The sequence below is a fragment of the Salvelinus alpinus genome, chromosome 14 (assembly GCF_045679555.1).
Source record: "Salvelinus alpinus chromosome 14, SLU_Salpinus.1, whole genome shotgun sequence".
In the NCBI taxonomy this organism is placed as follows: domain Eukaryota; kingdom Metazoa; phylum Chordata; class Actinopteri; order Salmoniformes; family Salmonidae; genus Salvelinus; species Salvelinus alpinus.
In genome coordinates this window covers 38,599,670-38,620,171 of record NC_092099.1, presented here as the reverse complement: position 1 = coordinate 38,620,171, position 20,502 = coordinate 38,599,670, and the positions used below count along the sequence as shown (strand labels likewise).

Below are 20,502 nucleotides of genomic sequence, written 5' to 3'. Positions count from 1 at the left end.
CACCTAGCCCTTCACTGTTTCCAGTCCAGGATAATATTACATAAATATTCATCAACCACCACCTAGCCCTTTACTGTTTCCAGTCCAGGATAATATTACATAAAGATTAATCAACCACCACCTAGCCCTTCACTGTTTCCAGTCCAGGATAATATTACAAAAATATTCATCAACCACCACCTAGCCCTTCACTGTTTCCAGTCCAGGATAATATTACAAAAATATTAATCAACCACCACCTAGCCCTTTACTGTTTCCAGTCCAGGATAATATTACATAAAGATTAATCAACCACCACCTAGCCCTTCACTGTTTCCAGTCCAGGATAATATTACAAAAATATTCATCAACCACCACCTAGCCCTTCACTGTTTCCAGTCCAGGCTAATATTACATAAAGATGCATCAACCACCACCTAGCCCTTCACTGTTTCCAGTTCAGGCTAATATTACATAAAGATGCATCAACCACCACCTAGCCTTTCACTGTTTCCAGTCCAGGCTAATATTACATAAATATTCATCAACCACCACCTAGCCCTTCACTGTTTCCAGTCCAGGCTAATATTACATAAAGATGCATCAACCACCACCTAGCCTTTCACTGTTTCCAGTCCAGGCTAATATTACATAAATATTCATCAACCACCACCTAGCCCTTCACTGTTTCCAGTCCAGGCTAATATTACATAAAGATGCATCAACCACCACCTAGCCCTTCACTGTTTCCAGTCCAGGCTAATATTACATAAAGATGCATCAACCACCACCTAGCCCTTCACTGTTTCCAGTCCAGGCTAATATTACATAAAGATGCATCAACCACCACCTAGCCGTTCACTGTTTCCAGTCCAGGCTAATATTACATAAAGATGCATCAACCACCACCTAGCCTTTCACTGTTTCCAGTCCAGGCTAATATTACATAAAGATGCATCAACCACCACCTAGCCCTTCACTGTTTCCAGTCCAGGATAATATTACATAAAGATGCATCAACCACCACCTAGCCCTTCACTGTTTCCAGTCCAGGCTAATATTACATGGACATTTTATTAAATTACCTCCGGTCCCAGTTGTTGTCCGGCACCTCCTGGTTGTTTTTGCCCCTTTGTCCTAGATATGGGGGTCATCTAGCTAACACATTGGCTTCACACACCATGTGTGTCTGTGTCTACTGTATGTACTTGTGTGCGTGTCACAAATGGATTTGGGTAATGCTAGTAAGTATCACACACATGCCTATACGTAATGTCCCATAGACAGAGTGAGCTTGGAAGAATTCACCTGGAGACAGAGATGAATGGCACACAGATGCACAGTAGATCTTCTTTAGTCCCAAAAGTCTTCATCAGACTGTCAGAGATAGCTTTAGGGCACTAGCCGGCCATGTGATACCTCTCTTTAGTTGCGTTCTAAATGGTACTCTGTTCACTACGGGGCCTGGTCAAAAGTAGTGCACTAAATAGGGTCCATAAAGCACTGCAGTCTCCTCTCTCCTCTCTATCTGCCCCCTGTAGACCAGCACTTAATCACACACACACACACACACACACACACACACACACACACACACACACACACACACACACACACACACACACACACACACACACACACACACACACACACACACACACACACACACACACACACACCCTCATTGCCCATCTACACCACAGCCTCACCACTACCTCACAATTTTATTGTTGTTCACATTGTTATATTACAAGAGGAATTTGCACACTCTAGATTACAGCCAACATTGAATTCTGAGGTGGTATCCCCACCACCCTGTGTGATATAGGCTAGCAATATCTTCTTAAACGTCAACCACTCGCTATTTACATTCTTCTGCTCAGCATTAAAACAAATGATAATCGATCGGAGCAGTGATGTACGGGGGTAAGCCTCCTGCCGGCGCAAATTAAATAAGAGGAGCGTGGAGGGATACAAGGACGAGTAGAATCAATTCAACAAGTCTCGGGCGTGTTTAGCTGTGATAAAATAGGTCTGCCCAAGCAGCGTGCTGTCACCCTCCTTTATTGCCACGGTCTCTCTCTCTCTCTGTCTCAGACGCTCTTCATGGAAGAGATGAGAGGGACAAGGATGCAGACTTTCAATATGAAGAGGTGTGTGCGTGCATGCGTGTATGTGTGTGTGTGTGTACGTGTGTGTACGTGTGCTTGTGTGTCAGGAGGAGCAGAAGCAGGCCTGGCTCTCATATAACAGGGATGGATGTCTGTCTGTCTGTCTGTCTGTCTGTCTGTCTGTCTGTCTGTCTGTCTGTCTGTCTGTCTGTCTGTCTGTCTGTGTCTCTCTCTCTCTCTCTCTCTCTCTCTCTCTCTCTCTCTCTCTCTCTCTCTCTCAAAGATCTAATAAACACTACTGTTGTTCAGGTGTTGCTGCTTCATCCCTCGCCTCTGATGCTTTAATGGAATAAATTAGCATAGTGCATTGCTCTAGCAGGGAACATGCATGTTATGTGTGACAGTGATGTGAGGTGCTGCATTTGGAGTATGGTAAGTCATGATAAATTACTCCAACTTGACATGTTGATACGGGTAGATGGGTCTAGGGTTGGTAGCCTACCAGATGTTAAAAGGCATATATTATTATTGGGCTGTTACCTTCGTTGTAAAGCATATTTATTATAATCCAAATTATATGCCATTTAGCAGATTTTATTCATCCAGTGCAATTTACAATACACTGAGTGCACAGGGTAAACTGTCTGTACCACGGCTTGAACCCGGGGTCCCCTGCCTTGACAAAACGTGTGATCACCCTCCCTGCTTGACAATGTACTATCTAGTTGTGCCACTGAAAACAAACACCGTTGGCGACATTTCAAGCTTGCTGTTGAGTGAGCTTCCAGCCCATTCTTATCTCAGTTAAAGAGTCACTACAAAATGGCTTCCTGCTGCCATTTCTCACTTACTGATTCCCAGCTGAGAGAGAGAGAGAGAGAGAGAGAGAGAGAGAGAGAGAGAGAGAGAGAGAGAAAGAGAGAGAGAGAGAGAGAGAGAGAGCACTGCTTTCTTTGGCTGCAATCTCAAGTGGCACCCTATTCACTATATATAAGGTAATACAGTCCCTCTGGGCCCTGGTCAAAATGAGTGCACTGAATAGGATTCCATTTGCGACGCATTGTTCTTCTCAGCATTGTGCTATGGAATGACATGTATGTCATTTAGCAGACACTCTTACCCAGAGCAACTTACAGGCACAATTAGTGTTAAAATAAGTGCCTTGCTCAAGGTTACATTAACATATTTTTCACCTAGTCGGTTTATGGAATCGAACCAAAGACCTTTCGGTAACTGGCCCAACAATCTTAACCTATTTAACCATACACTGCTTTCTTTCTTCTCCTGTTGGGCAAACCTCTTTTTTACTGCAAATAGAAACAGGGGGCTGGAAATGGACTGGGACGAGCCATTCGTTCGAGCCACACACATTCTACACACACATGCACAGGCACGTACGCACACTTGCACACGCACAGACACACACACACAATGTGCCCTCCACATAAGGCACTGCACTGCAGTATAGGCTCCCTCCATACAGTCTGCTGAGAAGTCAAAGGCAATTCCACAATCCCATCTACACACAAATACAGCAATGACAAGAAGGCAGAGAAAAAAGGCTTTTTAATATGGAAACATGGAAGCGGGGGAGGAGCGGGACTATAATTGATGACAACTATTTGGGTAAGAGATTAAGATTCATGGTGAGGGCCACTCAGGTTGGACGCGGCACGACGCTGCGGACTCCAACCATGAAGGATACGGCGTGACACTTTGACCAGCCTGACGTTAGTAAATGTGGTATAAAAACCATCAGAAACTCTTTCAGTCACACCTAGGCTGAGAGAGAGAGAGAGAGAGAGAGAGAGAGAGAGAGAGAGAGAGAGAGAGAGAGAGAGAGAGAGAGAGAGAGAGAGAGAGAGAAAAGTGGGAATGGGAGAGAGAGAGAGAGAGAGAGAAATATGAATGGGAGAGAGAGAGAGAGATAGAAAAGTGGAAGGAGAAAAAGGAGGAAACAAATTAGTACAATACCACACAATAATATCAGTTTGCTTGCCCAATTAGCATAATTTAACAATGTGAATAGCTTTGATAACATGTCCATCCTGCGACCAGACTCTGTGAATGGTGCATGTTCAGCTTTGGGACTAGTGCCAGCTCGGTGCAGAGTGTCCAGGATGCCTGGAGCAGTATTTGCAGAATAGCTCAAAACATGCATATGCACACTAACACACACACACACACAGGTGCAATCACACACACACATGACAGCTTTGCCTGAAAGAAGCTACACCTCAGACCACTGTTCCTTCTGATTTCTTGGGGCACTGAGCAAATTTCTCGTATTGTGAGAGTAAACTTGAACGTTGTGAGAATTTTGTGCAACTTCTGGTGGAACACTGAGGCTGTAGCCTTACAGTTTTAGACAGTAGCCAATAGGCTATTGTGGCTATTTAAGTATAATGTAGACCTACCAACAAAACCAATGGAGCAAAACCCATAACATTTTTTCATATGGAAATAGCTTTTGATTTCTATGAGATAGCCTATATGTGGTGTTCAATGCAGGCCTACATTGCATGAGACTTTTAAAAACGTTTTAACATCATGAAGGACTTGATATTAATAAATTATGTTTTACATGGTCAGTAACACCATGGGTCAAATAGGTGACTGTAAATTACATTGTATTGTGTTGTATGATGCAAGAAACTACTTTACAAAATACAATTAATTATTATTCGGCCTACTGTACAGCGAATTAGATGACGTAGGCTACCCCTCTGCCTATTGGCTTATTTGCATATTCAAGCCTGTCTCAAAATACAACACTGTGGCTTTATATTAGACGTAAGCTTTTTACCTGACTGGCTTTTCAAAGACAGCTTGAAATGTAGCCTACACGTTTTTACTCTTGTATGAAGCCGTAACTTCCCATTGCTGACTGTATCGCTAACTAGCAAAGAATATCAACAAAAGTCCACACGCGTGGCTCTGATCTGATATGTTCTGAGAAGTGCCTTCATTCGCCGGGTGATTGAAATACGCTAGTGGGCTACACCTGCCGGTAGAGTTCTACTCCGTTGCGCTCTGGCTCTGCCTACAATAAATTCACAGACTCCATCTTGCAAAGTTAGATTTGTTTTATTTTGTTGCATTGAAAAGAGGTTGATATAATGTTGATTCATCACAGAAAAAAACGTTGATCAATATAGTGAACTCAGTGCGGTTCAGTAATTTCTTCTGCGAGGCAGTCCTGGAGGAGGTGTGCGGCCAGCACGCGCGCAGCTTTGAAGGAACAAAGCCTCAGACATATATCTACCTGGCAGGCCTGAGATATCTCAGTACTCCATGTAGGCCGTGCTGCGCAACCATCTAAAGCTTCCCCTGCACTGCAACAGTCTAAAGCTTCCCCTGCACTGCAACAGTCTAAAGCCACCCCTGGGGCTGGGATGATGGCAGCTTTTAGAAATCATACAGTATGACATAGTCCTTCATTTTGCCTCAGACATCCCTCTGTAGTGGAACTTCCACAGGTAACACACACCAGCAAGGTCATGGAGGATATGCAATAGACTAGAGTATAGACTGTAGGTACTAGTGTAATTCTGCTATGTCTCCATAGTATACATTGCAGGGTCATGTTTTGTAAATGTGTGTTTGTGTGTACACACTCTATTGTATATGCTCTGTGTGAGCTGGGTAAGTGTGTGTGTGTGTGTATGTATTTCAGTGAGAGCTGGGTTGGTGTGTATGTGTTTCAGTGAGAGCTGGGCTGGTGTGTAATGTGTATGTGTTTCAGTGAGAGCTGGGTTGGTTGTGTATATGTGTTTCAGTGAGAGCTGGGCTGGTGTGTAATGTGTATGTGTTTCAGTGAGAGCTGGGCTGGTGTGTATGTGTTTCAGTGAGAGCTGGGCTGTCGTGTAATGTGTATGTGTTTCAGTGAGAGCTGGGCTGGTGTGTAATGTGTATGTGTTTCAGTGAGAGCTGGGTTGGTGTGTATGTGTTTCAGTGAGAGCTGGGTTGGTGTGTATGTGTTTCAGTGAGAGCTGGGCTGGTGTATAATGTTATGTGTTTCAGTGAGAGCTGGGCTGGTGTGTATGTGTTTCAGTGAGAGCTGGGCTGGTGTGTAATGTGTATGTGTTTCAGTGATAGCTGGGTTGGTGTGTATGTGTTTCAGTGAGAGCTGGGCTGGTGTGTAATGTGTATGTGTTTCAGTGAGAGCTGGGCTGGTGTGTATGTGTTTCAGTGAGAGCTGGGCTGGTGTGTATGTGTTTCAGTGAGAGCTGGGCTGGTGTGTAATGTGTATGTGTTTCAGTGAGAGCTGGGTTGGTTGTGTGTATGTGTTTCAGTGATAGCTGGATTGGTGTATGTGTTTCAGTGATAGCTGGGTTGGTGTATGTGTTTCAGTGAGAGCTGGGCTGGTGTGTATGTGTTTCAGTGAGAGCTGGGCTGGTGTGTAATGTGTATGTGTTTCAGTGAGAGCTGGGTTGGTTGTGTGTATGTGTTTCAGTGATAGCTGGATTGGTGTATGTGTTTCAGTGATAGCTGGGTTGGTTGTGTGTATGTGTTTCAGTGATAGCTGGGTTAGGGAAAGAGGGATACCTAGGCAGTTGTACAACTGAATGTCTTCAACTGAAATGTGTCTTCCAGATTTAACCCAACCCCTCTGAATCAGACTGGAGCGGGGGGGGGGCTGCCTTAATCGACATCCACGTCTTCGGCGCCCGGGGAACAGTGGGTTAACTGCCTTGCTCAGAATGACTCAGGGATTCGATCCAGCAACCTTTCGGTTACTGGCCCAACGCTCTAACCACTAGGCTACCTGCTGCCGTTAGTGTATGTGTTTCAGTGAGAGCTGGGTTGGTGTGTGTGTTTCAGTGAGAGCTGGGTTGGTGTGTGTGTTTCAGTGAGAGCTGGGTTGGTGTGTGTGTTTCAGTGAGAGCTGGGTTGGTGTGTGTGTGTGCGGTCAGACTAGTAACGGCCACAGCCTGCCTCCAGGCTAGTCAGACCGCTTGTTCAGGGAGCGGGAAGGCATCCTTCACCTGTCAACACATCTGTACTCACACACACAGACATGCCACATGCTATATCACCTCCCTGCTAATGGTTTTGCTTCCCCTTGCTACTCATCAGACCTAGGTCAAATAAGTGAACTCCATGGGTTTCAACCTGGTTGAGATGTTTTTTTATTTATTTAACCTTTATTTAACCAGGTAGGCAAATTGAGAACACGTTCTCATTTACAATTGCGACCTGGCAAGATGTCACATATCCTACCTGACTGTATTTGGTATTTTGGTATTTTATTACGATCCCCATTAGATGTTGCAAAAGCAGCAGCTACTCTTCCTGGGGTCCACCCACAACATGAAACATAATACAGAATGATATAATACAGAACATCATTACACAAGAACAGCTCAAGGACAGAACTACATAACTTTTTTTAAGGGCACACGTAGCCTACATATCAATGCATACACACAAACTATCTAGGTCAAATAGGGGAGAGGCGTTGTGCCGTGAGGTGTTGCTTTATCTGTTTTTTGAAACCAGGTTTGCTGTTTATTTGAGCAATATGATATAGAAGGAAGTTCCATGCAATAAGGGCTCTATATAATACTTTTCTTGAATTTGTTCTGGATTTGGGGACTATGAAAAGACCCCTGGTGGCATGTCTGGTGAGGTAAGTGTGTGTGTCAGAGCTCTGTGTAAGTTGACTATGCAAACAATTTGGGATTTTTAAGTGATGCAGTTAGTCTCTCCTCAACTCTTAACCAAGAGAGACTGGCATGCATAGTATTTATATCAGCCCCCTGATTACAATGAAGAGCAAGAAGTGCAGCTCTGTTCTAGGCCAGCTGCAGCTTAACTAGGTCTTTCCTTGCAGCACTGGACCACATGACTGGACAATAATAAAGATAAGACAAAATGACCTTCCTTATCACTGATCAGACCTGGGTCAAGTACATGATGTCAAACACTTTACAATCTTCACACTTGATTTAGCTTGGAGTTTGTACTTTTGGGACTATTTACTTTATCTATTACAGTAGCTCCATTTTTAACCAGGTCTGGCAAACTGACCTTCCCAACACTCATGCAATAAGCTTAGTCTTCAATACCATCAAACATCCAATCAATCAATAAAAATACAGGCCTCACTATTCCCTCCTCACCCTAACCCCAGTTATTCCCAGTTAGCTGGAGCATATATCCGGTAAGACTCCCATTCATTGTCAGTAATCCACATCCAGCTCTATGTTGATAAACTCCTGGCTAAACTACCTCTAAATTCCTGTCAGGATCAGCTCAGAGCTCTGACTTCTGACCCGTCACATTCTATACACTGCTCACAGTAAAGGCTTTACCTTTAACATGGTGTCAGCAGCACACGCACACTCCCTTTAACCCGGTGTCAGTAGACAGCACAGCTTGGTCAGTCAAGGATAGATGGCAAAGTTAAGAGGATTGTGGGTAATGAGTTGTGTTGTGATCTCCTCGTGTGTGTGTGTGTGTGTGTTCGTGTGTGTGTGTCATGATCTCCTCCTCTCTTCTATGACCTGGCCGGATGTGGTCTAGGCTAAGATTAGATTAGCCGCAGTGCTTGGATAAAGGACCCAGAGACATGTGGGACACACACACACCTCCACCCAAGGGGCCGTGCACCTTATCAGTGTGCTGTGTAGAGCTCTGACTCAGACTGGGATGCTGGGTAGAAGCATTGACCTGTATCCATGGTGACCTGAGCCCTGGCAGTGGTGATGTAGTGTGTGTGTGTGTGTGTGTGTGTGCGTGCGTGCGTGCGTGCGTGCGTGCGTGCGTGCGTGCGTGCGTGCGTGCGTGCGTGCAGGGTCTGGAAAGCCCGAGGGGGTGTCTACTATCAGAACACTTACTTCTGCTGTGCCCTAAATAGACCACTACCTATTCTTTCATCCGCTGACACGACAGCCTATTAGATAACTGGACTGGAGTAGTCTCTCTGACATCCCCCTTTCACACCCTCTCGACCTTACACTCCTTCCTGGTCCTGCTCTCTACACAAAGTCCTTATACAGTAGCTATCTATAGGAGACACACACTCACACATGCAGTCATACAAGCATGCACACACACATGCATGCACACACTCACACACACTGCTGTGGCCCTTTAGAGATTGTACTGAGAGAGAACTCAGACTCAACCACTCACCTGCCTGTAAATAGGCAAATATCTTCCTCTTGGCAACCATCTCTGTAAAATTATGTTTTATATCTTCTGCCATTGTGGTGGTACACAATTTTACAGAATGCTCGTCTTAAAATTTATTCGTAAAATTGTTCTCTGGGAAATCAATCTCCTCTCTCTGGTGTCTTTCTAGTAACAGATATGTGGCTGTATACTGGTAAGAAAATAAACTATATCTTCAATCTCCCAAAGCAGGGAAATTGCAGCGGTGTGTGTTTGTGGCAATTCTATTTGAAAGGTCTACTATAGTGTGTGTGCTTAGATAAAACATGCAGTATGAATTCCAAATAGCTCCCTATTCCCATATATGGTAGACTACATTTGACCACAGCCCATAGGACTCTGGTGAAAGTAGTGCACTGTAAAGGTAATTGGATGCCATTTGGGATGCAGCCTTACTCAGTGGTGGGTTCCAGCCAGGCTGTAGTTGTTTCAGTCCAGAACATATTTGTGTAATGGAACCGGGCAGCCAATCTCCAGGTGTTTTAGTGACACGGACCAGAAGGAGTCCCTCCCCCCACCCTCCTCCTCCTCTCCTCTCTCCCCGGCCAGCCAAGTATTCCCCTTCTCGTTAGCAGTGTCTGACTACTCTCAGCGGAGGTGATACTCATTACTAAATGCTGTGTGTATTTGTGTGTGTGCTTGCCTGCTTGTGGTTTTGCCAGTGTGTTTTGGTTTTAACAAGGCATGGTCTGAATGCTAATATGTGTCAGCCTGACCATATGGAGCAGTAGACAGGTTGATTTCGAAGCTCATTGACCGCTGAGGCTATAAAGAGGACCTCCACCGGACGGACCATTGTGTGTGTGTGTGTGTGTGTGTGTGACCGCTGAGGCTAGGGAGGGGACCTGACCTCACCAGACCGTCCTGTCATCACGTTCAGTACACATCATCATATTACGGTCATCGTCATCATTGTTATTAAGCTGTTCAGCAGATGGGCAGTAATCTGGGGTCATTACACCACTTCACCAGCCGCTGCAGCTTGTAACTCCTCCTCACTGACCGATGAAGCTCATCATAGGGAACACGGGTTATAGATGAGGGAGTGTATCAGCACGGTCTGAAGCAAGATAGAACCATTTTGTCCTAGGGTACTAGTGCCTGCCTAATTCTGGACCGATGGAACTCATTGGACAGGGAGGGGACACAGGAGTCAGAAGAAGAGGGTGTTTCATCAGCACAGGCTCAAACAGGATGGGAACATTAGACAGTCAATCGTAGACTCCTAGGGCTCTTGGACTAAAAAGCATATCCAATCGAGAATACTACTCCAAGTAGTTCTCAGTCCAGCCCCTAGACATTTGATGTACTCAGGTACAATAATATACAACTATATTTTATCTGTAAATGCAGTTCTAAAATGTCACAAAGGTGAGAGACTGTTACTAGGCCAGAGACAGTTACTAAGCAAGAGACTGTTAACAGGCCAGAGACTGTTACTAGGCCAGAGACTGTTACTAGGCCAGAGACTGTTACTAGGCCAGAGACTGTTACTAGGCCAGAGACTGTTACTAGGCCAGAGACTGTTACTAGGCCAGATACTGTTACTAGGTCAGAGACTGTTACTAGGCCAGAGACTGTTACTAGGCCAGAGACTGTTACTAAGCAAGAGACTGTTAACAGGCCAGAGACTGTTACTAGGCCAGAGACTACTAGGCCAGAGACTGTTACTCGGCCAGAGACTGTTACTAGGTCAGAGACTGTTACTAGGTCAGAGACTGTTACTAGGTCAGAGACTGTTACTAGGTCAGAGACTGTTACTAGGTCAGAGACTGTTACTAGGCCAGAGACTGTTACTAAGCAAGAGACTGTTACTAAGCAAGAGACTGTTGAAAGGCCATAGAATGTTACTAGGCCAGAGACAGTTACTAAGCAAGAGACTGTTAACAGGCCAGAGACAGTTACTAAGCAAGAGACTGTTAACAGGCCAGAGACTGTTAACAGGCCAGAGACTGTTACTAGGCCAGAGACTGTTACTAGGCCAGAGACTGTTTCTAGGCCAGAGACTGTTACTAGGCCAGATACTGTTTCTAGGCCAGAGACTGTTTCTAGGCCAGAGACTGTTACTAGGCCAGAGACAGTTACTAGGCCAGAGACTGTTACTATGCCAGAGACTGTTACTAGGCCAGAGACTGTTACTAGGCCAGAGACTGTTACTAGGCCAGAAACTGTTACTAGGCCAGAAACTGTTACTAGGCCAGAGACTGTTACTAAGCAAGAGACTGTTAACAGGCCAGAGACTGTTACTAGGCCAGAGACTGTTACTAGGCCAGAGACTGTTACTAGGCCAGAGACTGTTACTAGGTCAGAGACTGTTACTCGGCCAGAGACTGTTACTAGGTCAGAGACTGTTACTAGGTCAGAGACTGTTACTAGGTCAGAGACTGTTACTAGGTCAGAGACTGTTACTAGGTCAGAGACTGTTACTAGGTCAGAGACTGTTACTAAGCAAGAGACTGTTACTAAGCAAGAGACTGTTACTAAGCAAGAGACTGTTACTAAGCAAGAGACTGTTGAAAGGCCAGAGAATGTTACTAGGCCAGAGAATGTTACTAGGTGAAAGAGTGTTACTGGGCAAGAGACTGTTACTGGGAGAGAGCAAGTCGTAAGGGTAAAGTATAGATGGGATACTTGTTGCCTGGACTTTTCTATCTAAAACCCCAGACACGTCCTCCCTATTCTCCCCATACTGAGCTATCCCACACAGACACTAACACACAAACACACACACCAGACACGTCCTCCCTGTTCTCCCCGTACTGAGCTATCCCACACACACACTAACAGACACACACACACCAGACACGTCCTTCCTATTCTCCCCATACTGAGCTATCCCACACACACACTAACAGACACACACACCCCAGACACGTCCTTCCTATTCTCCCCATACTGAGCTATCCCACACACACACTAACACAGACACACACACCCCAGACACGTCCTTCCTATTCTCCCCATACTGAGCTATCCCACACACACACTAACAGACACACACACCCCAGACATGTCCTCCTTCTCCTCAAACTGAGCTATCGGTAATGTTTACTTCAGGAAGTGACATTTGCAACTTTATTTAATTCAGTGAGTTACTGGGTATTGGTATGACCTTTCCTAGCGTGGCTGTGAGGCCCAATAAGCCTTGTAGACTCTGACTCTCTCTCCACTATATTGATGTTCAATAAACTCACAGGCACTATTGATAAAGTCATTTTGTGCAATACTTATGGAAATGAATTGAGATAAAGGTGGAAAATATGCCAGAAGGATCATTTAGTTTAATTCCACAGAGTATATTTTATAATATCAAATGAAATTGAAATTGATGAGAAAATGCAGCAGCGGGTCACAGGGTGGTTTGTGTCATAGCCCTTCTTTAAATATTTACCAGTTTCCATTGAAATGTTTTCTTTGTGCCACAGAAAGAGGCACATATATTCTCTGTTTGCATTCCAAATGGCGCCTAATGCCGTATGGGCCCTATATAGGGAATATGATGCCATTTGGAATATACCCACTGTTTCTGGCATATTGAAGCAATTTACATTTAGTGTTATCGTTGTGACAGTGACGGATGACGTGTGATGCCCAATCTGTGGTGAGCCTGCTGAAGACTGAGGACCCATACATCCCTGTCGTGATCATTCTGTAGACTGCTGAAGGGACTCTAAGGGCCCATGGATTCACATGAGACCCATCACACTGGATATAGTCTATCATCTGCTCTATTGAGAGCTGTGACTGATAGAGGATGAGATGAGAGAAAGAGATGTGGAGTGATAAAGAGGGGGGGGCAGGAGAGAGTGAGAGAGTGGGGAGAGACAGAGGGGTGATAGACAGAGGTGGAAAGAGTTAATTTGAGAGAGAGAGAGAGGTGGAGAGATTATTCACTGTGACACAGTGGGAGAGCAGATCAACACCACTTCTAATCTGGAAAGAATAGCAAAGAAAGCAGCTCTTCTGACGTCCACCCTTTTCCTTCTCTCGCCACAGGATGAAAGACACTACCTGACTGGTTGAAAAATGTGGTGGTTACCTCCAAATGTACATGTCATGTTTTCGCAAACGTTTCTATCGGTGCTTATGTTTCAGTTTGTGGGTAGGGTTGGATAGTTTGGGGGTAGGATTGGACAGTTTGGGGATAGGGTTGGACAGTTTGGGGTAGGGATGGACAGTTTGAGGAAAGGGTTGGATAGTTTGGTTATATGGTTGGACAGTTTGGGGGTAGGGTTGGACAGTTTGGGGTAGGGATGGACAGTTTGAGGAAAGGGTTGGATAGTTTGGTTATATGGTTGGACAGTTTGGGGGTAGGGTTGGACAGTTTGGGGATAGGGTTGGACAGTTTGGGGGTAGGATGGACAGTTTGGGGATAGGGTTGGACAGTTTGGGGATAGGGTTGGACAGTTTGGGGATAGGGTTGGACAGTTTGGGGATAGGTTTGGACAGTTTGGGGGTAGGGTTGGACAGTTTGGGGATAGGGTTGGACAGTTTAGGGATAGGGTTGGACAGTGTGGGGGTAGGATTGTACAGTTTGGGGATAGGGTTGGACAGTTTGGGGATAGGGTTGGACAGTTTGGGGATAGGGTTGGACAGTTTGGGGATAGGGTTGGACAGTTTGGGGATAGGGTTGGACAGTTTGGGGGTAGGATGGACAGTTTGGGGATAGCGTTGGGTAGTTTTGGATAGTTTGGGGATAGAGTTGGACAGTTTGAGGGTAGGCTTGGATAATTTGGGGGTAGGGTTGTATAGTTTGGGGATAGGGTTGGACAGTTTGAGGTAGGGTTGGGTAGTTTGGGGGTAGGGTTGGACAGTTTGGGGATAGGGTTGGACAGTTTGGGGATAGGGTTGGACAGTTTGGGGATAGGGTTGGACAGTTTGGGGGTAGGGTTGGACAGTTTAGGGATAGGGTTGGACAGTTTAGGGATAGGGTTGTACAGTTTGGGGGTAGGATTGGACAGTTTGGGGGTTGGGTTTTACAGTTTGAGGGTAGGGTTGGGTAGGATTGGACTGTTTGGGGGTAGGGTTGGACAGTTTGAGGGTAGGGTTAGACAGTTTGGGGGTATTTTTGAACAGTTTGGGGGAAGGGTTGGATAGTTTGGGGGTATTTTTGGACAGTTTGTGGGTAGGGTTGGACAGTTTGGGGGTAGGGTTGGACAGTTTGGGGGTAGAGTTAAGTAGTTTGGGGGTAGGGTTGGATAGTTTGGGGATAGAGTTGGACAGTGAGTGTAGGGTTGGATAATTTGGGGGTAGGGTTGGACAGTTTGGGGGTAGAGTTGGGTAGTATTGGACAGTTTTCGGGTAGGGTTGGACAGTTTGGGGATAGGGTTGGACAGTTTGGGGATAGGGTTGGACAGTTTGGGGATAGGGTTGGACAGTTTGGGGGTAGGATGGACAGTTTGGGGGTAGGGATGAACAGTTTGGGGATAGGGTTGAACAGTTTGGGGATAGTGTTGGACAGTTTGGGGGTAGGGTTGGACAGTTTGGGGATAGAGTTGGGTAGTTTTGGGGTGAGGTTGGATAGTTTGGGGGTAGAGTTGGGTAGGGTTGGATAGTTTGGGGATAGAGTTGGACAGTTTGAGGGTAGGCTTGGATAATTTGGGGGTAGGGTTGTATAGTTTGGGGATAGGGTTGGACAGTTTGAGGTAGGGTTGGGTAGTTTGGGGGTAGGGTTGGACAGTTTGGGGATATTGTTGGACATTTTGGGGATATGGTTGGACAATTTGGGGATAGGGTTGGACAGTTTGGGGATTGCTGCCGTTACAAATTCAGGACAGGAAGTGGTAGGAATTATGTTTAAATAATGAAGAGGGTTGTTTGTGTGGCCTTGAGTGAATGAGAAGGGAAGTGTTTTATTTATTTTATTATAGGGGAAGATTGGCGCAAATATAATTATGATGTTTTGGATATTCCTGAAATGACATCCATTGACTATGTTATTTGGGGAATGTATGTTTTGCATAATGTCTTTTGGGCCTATATTTTGTGGAATGCCCCTATATGTTTTTTTGATTGAATTGAATAAGGTCTGTTTTTAGCATGCCAAGGGAAAGCAGACGTTTAGTTCTGCCAAAATGAAATATTTGTCTCATGAGAAAAAATCTGAATCGATCAGTGACTTGATATATTTTCTCCATACTCTTCATATTGAGTCATTCATATTCGTCATTTTGTTATTTGCTGTAAATCAAAGAAAGGCATCAAGTCTATTTACTCATCACAGTTTGAGTGAACATGCTCTCATCAGAAACTTTTTGAATACTGTAGGTAATGAAGCACTTTGGTTGTGGAGTGACATCTGATCTTTTCTGAGGAGTACGGTTGTAGTGTACTGATTTCTAAAGGTGCATAAACTGAACTGTTGATTACCTGAGAGAAGAGAGTCAACAGAGAGATGTAGCAATGAATTGCATTGAGATTATGATGCCCTTTTTTTCATTTGACCATCAACGGCAATAAGTTGTTTTAATCATTAAACCACAATATTGCATCCTTAGATGTTATTGTGAAAAAACAGGCTAATGTAAATTGTGAAACTTATTTTATTGCACAAATAAGCTCCTGTCAACTTTATTCCCACAAGCAAACACTCACACACTGACACCTGTAATGAACACAATGGGAGACAGAGAGCTGGTTTCAAGTGCAGGGCGCAGCAGGTGTGTATTTGTGAAGGACCTCAGGAGGAGGCAGGTAGCTAGGTCCAGGGGCAGGCAGAAGGTCATACACAGGGAGTCCAAAAAGGCAACAGTACAGGTAGGGAAAAGGCTAGTAACGTCATCCGGGAGATCAGGCAATAGGTTGATAACAGGAAATCCAATAGGCTAAAGTACAGTCAGGGAATAGGCAAAAGGTGTCGTTAGTGAGGCAGGCCAAAACTATCATACACGGGAGGAGTAAATTACAGGAAAAACAGCACTCCGAATAGAAGTGTGTCACAAAACAAACATTAACTCACAATGATGGGGTGCAAAGAACTGAACTAAATAGTTTGTGATAATGAAATACAGGTGTGTGAACAGGTGATCAGAATTCAGGTGATTGGGATCTGGAGAGTAGGCTGAGTTCAGGGGATCTATGTGTTTGAGAATGTGGGCTGGAAGGTGAGCTATGTTCAGGGGATCAACGTATTTGAGAGTGTGAGTTGGAAACAGACGTTACAAAACCCAGACATGCATTTATTTTTTACCTCCGGCTTCTAATCCTGCTATTAATTAAGTATAGAAATCCCATGTTGAGATTCATTGCCATAATCCTTCATTTCTGGAATGGAAATCCCAGATTTAAAACGAAATCGAACCGACGACAATGAGGAGGACAAGGGGGGAATAAAGAAATAGAAATGAAGACATTGTGCCTCAGTGACATGTCTCTGCATTCCTCTGAATGCAAATCCACGCTTTAGGGGAAAAACTCCTTTGTACCAGTACGTGCCAGCCATGCTTCACAGAAAGAGAGACAGGGAGAAAGAAAGAAAATAAAGATGATTTAAAGATTATTTCAAAATATGATTTATTATTAAATATGATTTAGTTCTGCCTGTAACGTAGCCTTAATCTCAAATCAAGTCCCCATACACAAATCCCATTGTTCTGCTTTTGTCCTTCTCTTCACATTGTCTTTCACAGCATGGTTCCAGCAACTATAGTGGAACCGTAAACAGGCCAGATCAGTATGGCTTGGTTCAGCTCAGCTAATTAGTGTGAAAAGGGTTTGCAGTCTGCCAGCAATCCAGCCTTGGTCCACTTGAGCATCCAGCCAGGTTGGTACAGGTGGCTTTTCTGTGGTTCAGTGGACAGTCAACACAATGCAGCGGTCACATGGAGTTGTAGGCTTCTACTACAGAAACTGTATGATGTCATTACAGATAACTCAGTAATTATCACTCAGCAGAGTGTAATGTACAGCAACATTTTGAGTTGACCGTACTCAAATCATTTAGTTGGATTGGCATTAAGGTTCCGCAATGGAATAAGAACAATCCAACGTCATTGAAGTGATGTGTGTGTGTCTTATCGGGTAGTCAGGAAGCTTATTGAAGCATATGGAGGTTTCGTTTTCAGTGGCTGATGATAAACTGTCCTTTTCACTGGGAAACTGCGCATGCATCTCAAATGGCACCCTATTCCCTACATGGTGCACTGCTTTTTACTAAAGTCCTATTGGCCCTTGTCAAAAGTAGTGCACTGTAGGGCATAGTGTATACTTTTGAACACACCCTGCACATCCCACAATACCCCTTTAATCTCTTCATGGTGCCCTCAGGGCATAATAACTGTTTATTACCTGGAAACCCCATTTTATGATACCCCCCCACCTCCCACCGTCCACCTCCCTCCTCCCGCCTTTCTGTATGCTCATGCTAACCGTTATTGAAAACACCCAGGCCTCATCACATTGCAGCTGACCTGCATGCTATTTCTTCTTGATACCTGCTCCCCACTCGCTTTGGTTATGTCCCAAATGGCATCCTATTTCTTATGTAGTGCACTACTTTTGATCAAAGCCCAATGGGGAATAGGGTACCATTTGGGATGTATCATTTCCCTCTCCTGTTAGATCTGTATGCTCCCTCAGCCTCCTGTAATCTAATATCATGTTAGGAGGAATTGTTTGAACAAAATCTCATTTGTCTTTATAGCCTGATGTTGCCTTCAAGCAGATTTTTCTGTTCCTCATCCATCCATTTTCTGAAGGGTAATGGAGGGGAAATAAATAGGAAATAGAATGAAAGCTGGCTTGGAGAACTACTAATACAAAAAAGGGGGATATGAGTTTAGTTTAGGAAGGAGTAGAAGATGCCTTCCTTTTATTGCTTGCTCTGAGGGAAGAACGTGTGAGGCAGAGAGAGACAGACAGAGAGAGAAAAGGAACACGGCTTTCAGAATGGTACGTAAAATGGAGGTAAGATTTGAGGGGAGCTGTCTTGGAGGAGACAGGCGTTTGTGTTTAAAGAAGACAGGTGTGTCTGTTTTCCTGTGCTGTTGGGTGGTACTTCATGGGTGACTGTGTGACAACACTGTGGGAGGATTCTGTCACCCCTATCAAGGTGATGGCTCCCCCTGTCAACTGTGAAGTGGCTGGAAACAGCCCACATTGTCAACATGGTTGGGATTTACTGGTCATGTGGGAGAAGGCAGTGTATCCGTCTGCATCACCAAATGGTACCCCGTTCCCTATAGTGCACTACCTTTGACCAGGGCCCATAAGGCTCTGGTGAAAAGTAGTGCACTACATAGGGAATACAGTGCCATTTGGGACACATTCTCTCTTTTTGTCAATCTCTCTCTATACAGCGGGGTAGACCAGAGAGCCGTGTGAATATATTATTGATGTTAAATATAGCAAAAGTTTACGTAACAAACCTTTTACGCCGCTCTGAATTGCAAGAGTCATTACTCTGCTTGTTTTTAAATGACCTTGAGTACTGGACAAGCTTATTGTGATTCTTGTTATTGCGTGACAGGGAAGGTTAGTATTAGATGTTTGCCTAGAATTACTGCCTTTACTGATGGACGAAGCACCACTCAAGCCCACTTTGTGTGTGTGTGTGTGTGTGTGTGTGTGTGTGTGTGTGTGTGTGTGTGTGTGTGTGTGTGTGTGTGTGTGTGTGTGTGCATGCGCCTGCGTTCGTACGCCTGTGCACATTTTTTAAAAGTCTGTGTGCTTTGTTTTGATTTAATTTATATTTCGGTGTGTTTTGGGCTGTCCTGTCAGCACCAGCAGTAGCAGCTGACAGGGCAGATGTCTCCTGTCTTAGTGGAGGTAAAAGGTGGTCGATGGGTGGAAAAGACAGGCTTTATTTACGCAGCAGGAGTCTACTCAGTAGCTTGGCCACACGCTAACAGGGACTCATCTGCCCACTGGTCCTCAGGGCTTCCTGTACACACACACACCTCTCTCTCTCACTCACTCACTCACTCACTCACTCACTCACTCACTCACTCACTCACTCACTCACTCTTCAGTAGTCCTACCAGGCTGGGCCCACCAACCACAGAGCATCTGTATCTCACAGCTCACTAGCCAAGGACTGACATGTAGCGTAAAGCCAAGATATTTGTCACCGTATGTGATGTGCCAAGTGATGATGTGTAGTGTTGAGCGTAGCCAAATGCTAATAAAACACCAGATTCTAGATGTAGAAAATGTCTGTGTTCTCATTGGCATCACAGACCATAAACATGTTGGTGGAACTAATACATCCACTGACTTCCTTTTATCTTTATTTCTTGACGGAGTAAAGTCTTGTTTCAATGTTTTGGATAGATCACGATCATCACTTACTCTGTAAAACATGTATATCTAACATACCTCCCCCTCTCTCTGCAGTATGCGCGGGCACAGAGAACAAGCTGAGTACTCTGTCGGACCTGGAGCAGCAGTACCGCACATTGAGAAAGTACTACGAGAACTGTGAGGTTGTCATGGGTAACCTGGAGATCACCAGCATCGACCGCTCCAGAGACCTCTCCTTCCTCAGGGTAAGACCTGACACTACCATCCCTTCTTAGAATGACTTCTAGAATCACACCTAGAAGTGTTTTGGAATCACGTAGTTGAACATATCAGTGTCTGTTAAATTAACTTTGCAACCAGCCATTGGCCATTCAATCTTGTTGGTGAGATATTGTTTTACTCCTAGGTCCTCTCTTACCAATCAGCTAGACTGTCTGTGATAATCAGACCCTCATCCTCTGCAGCTCTGATCTCTAAGTACCAAAAACTGATTGTCTCCATGTTCTCTTCGGTGGGAGACATCATGAAATTATGATGACCTGATTAATTATCTCTGATTCAACACAATCCATATCGTATTTGATTAGAGATGTTTCAGAGATGTAGAATGAATCATAATTAAATGGTTGGGATTGGTTGAAGATTAATAAAAAAAAGAAATTGAGGTGGAGAGAGAGGTGGAGTGCTTGTAGGTTAGATGAGGGACCAGTGGTGTAATCACTTACTTGACCCAACACACACGCACGCGCACACACAGCATTCAGTATGTTCAACTGGCTATAGATGATCTCTCCTGCCCCTACCTCTCAAGCACATCTCCCACATCACCACCGGTTAGCACGTTCTCAACTTATTACCTACACTGAAAAAAATGAAGCTTCTTAAATGGTTCTTCCTCAGCTCTTAAAGTTCCTAGGATAACTCTTTCCCAATAAAGAAACTCTGAGTTAAGAGTGGGGTTCTTGACATGGTACTATGGTTCTTCAGAATTCTT

The 20,502-nt window shown here is 44.7% G+C and overlaps 1 protein-coding gene across 1 annotated transcript in view; it reads left to right on the top strand.

Annotated features, from left to right (window-relative positions):
- LOC139538902 (receptor tyrosine-protein kinase erbB-4-like) overlaps window positions 1-20,502 on the top strand; it is a 591,021-nt gene that overhangs the window by 242,033 nt on the left and 328,486 nt on the right. The window contains exon 2 of the mRNA XM_071341463.1: window positions 19,602-19,753. Within this exon, the coding sequence (XP_071197564.1) occupies window positions 19,602-19,753 (152 nt within the window). The remainder of the gene's footprint in view (window positions 1-19,601; window positions 19,754-20,502) is intronic.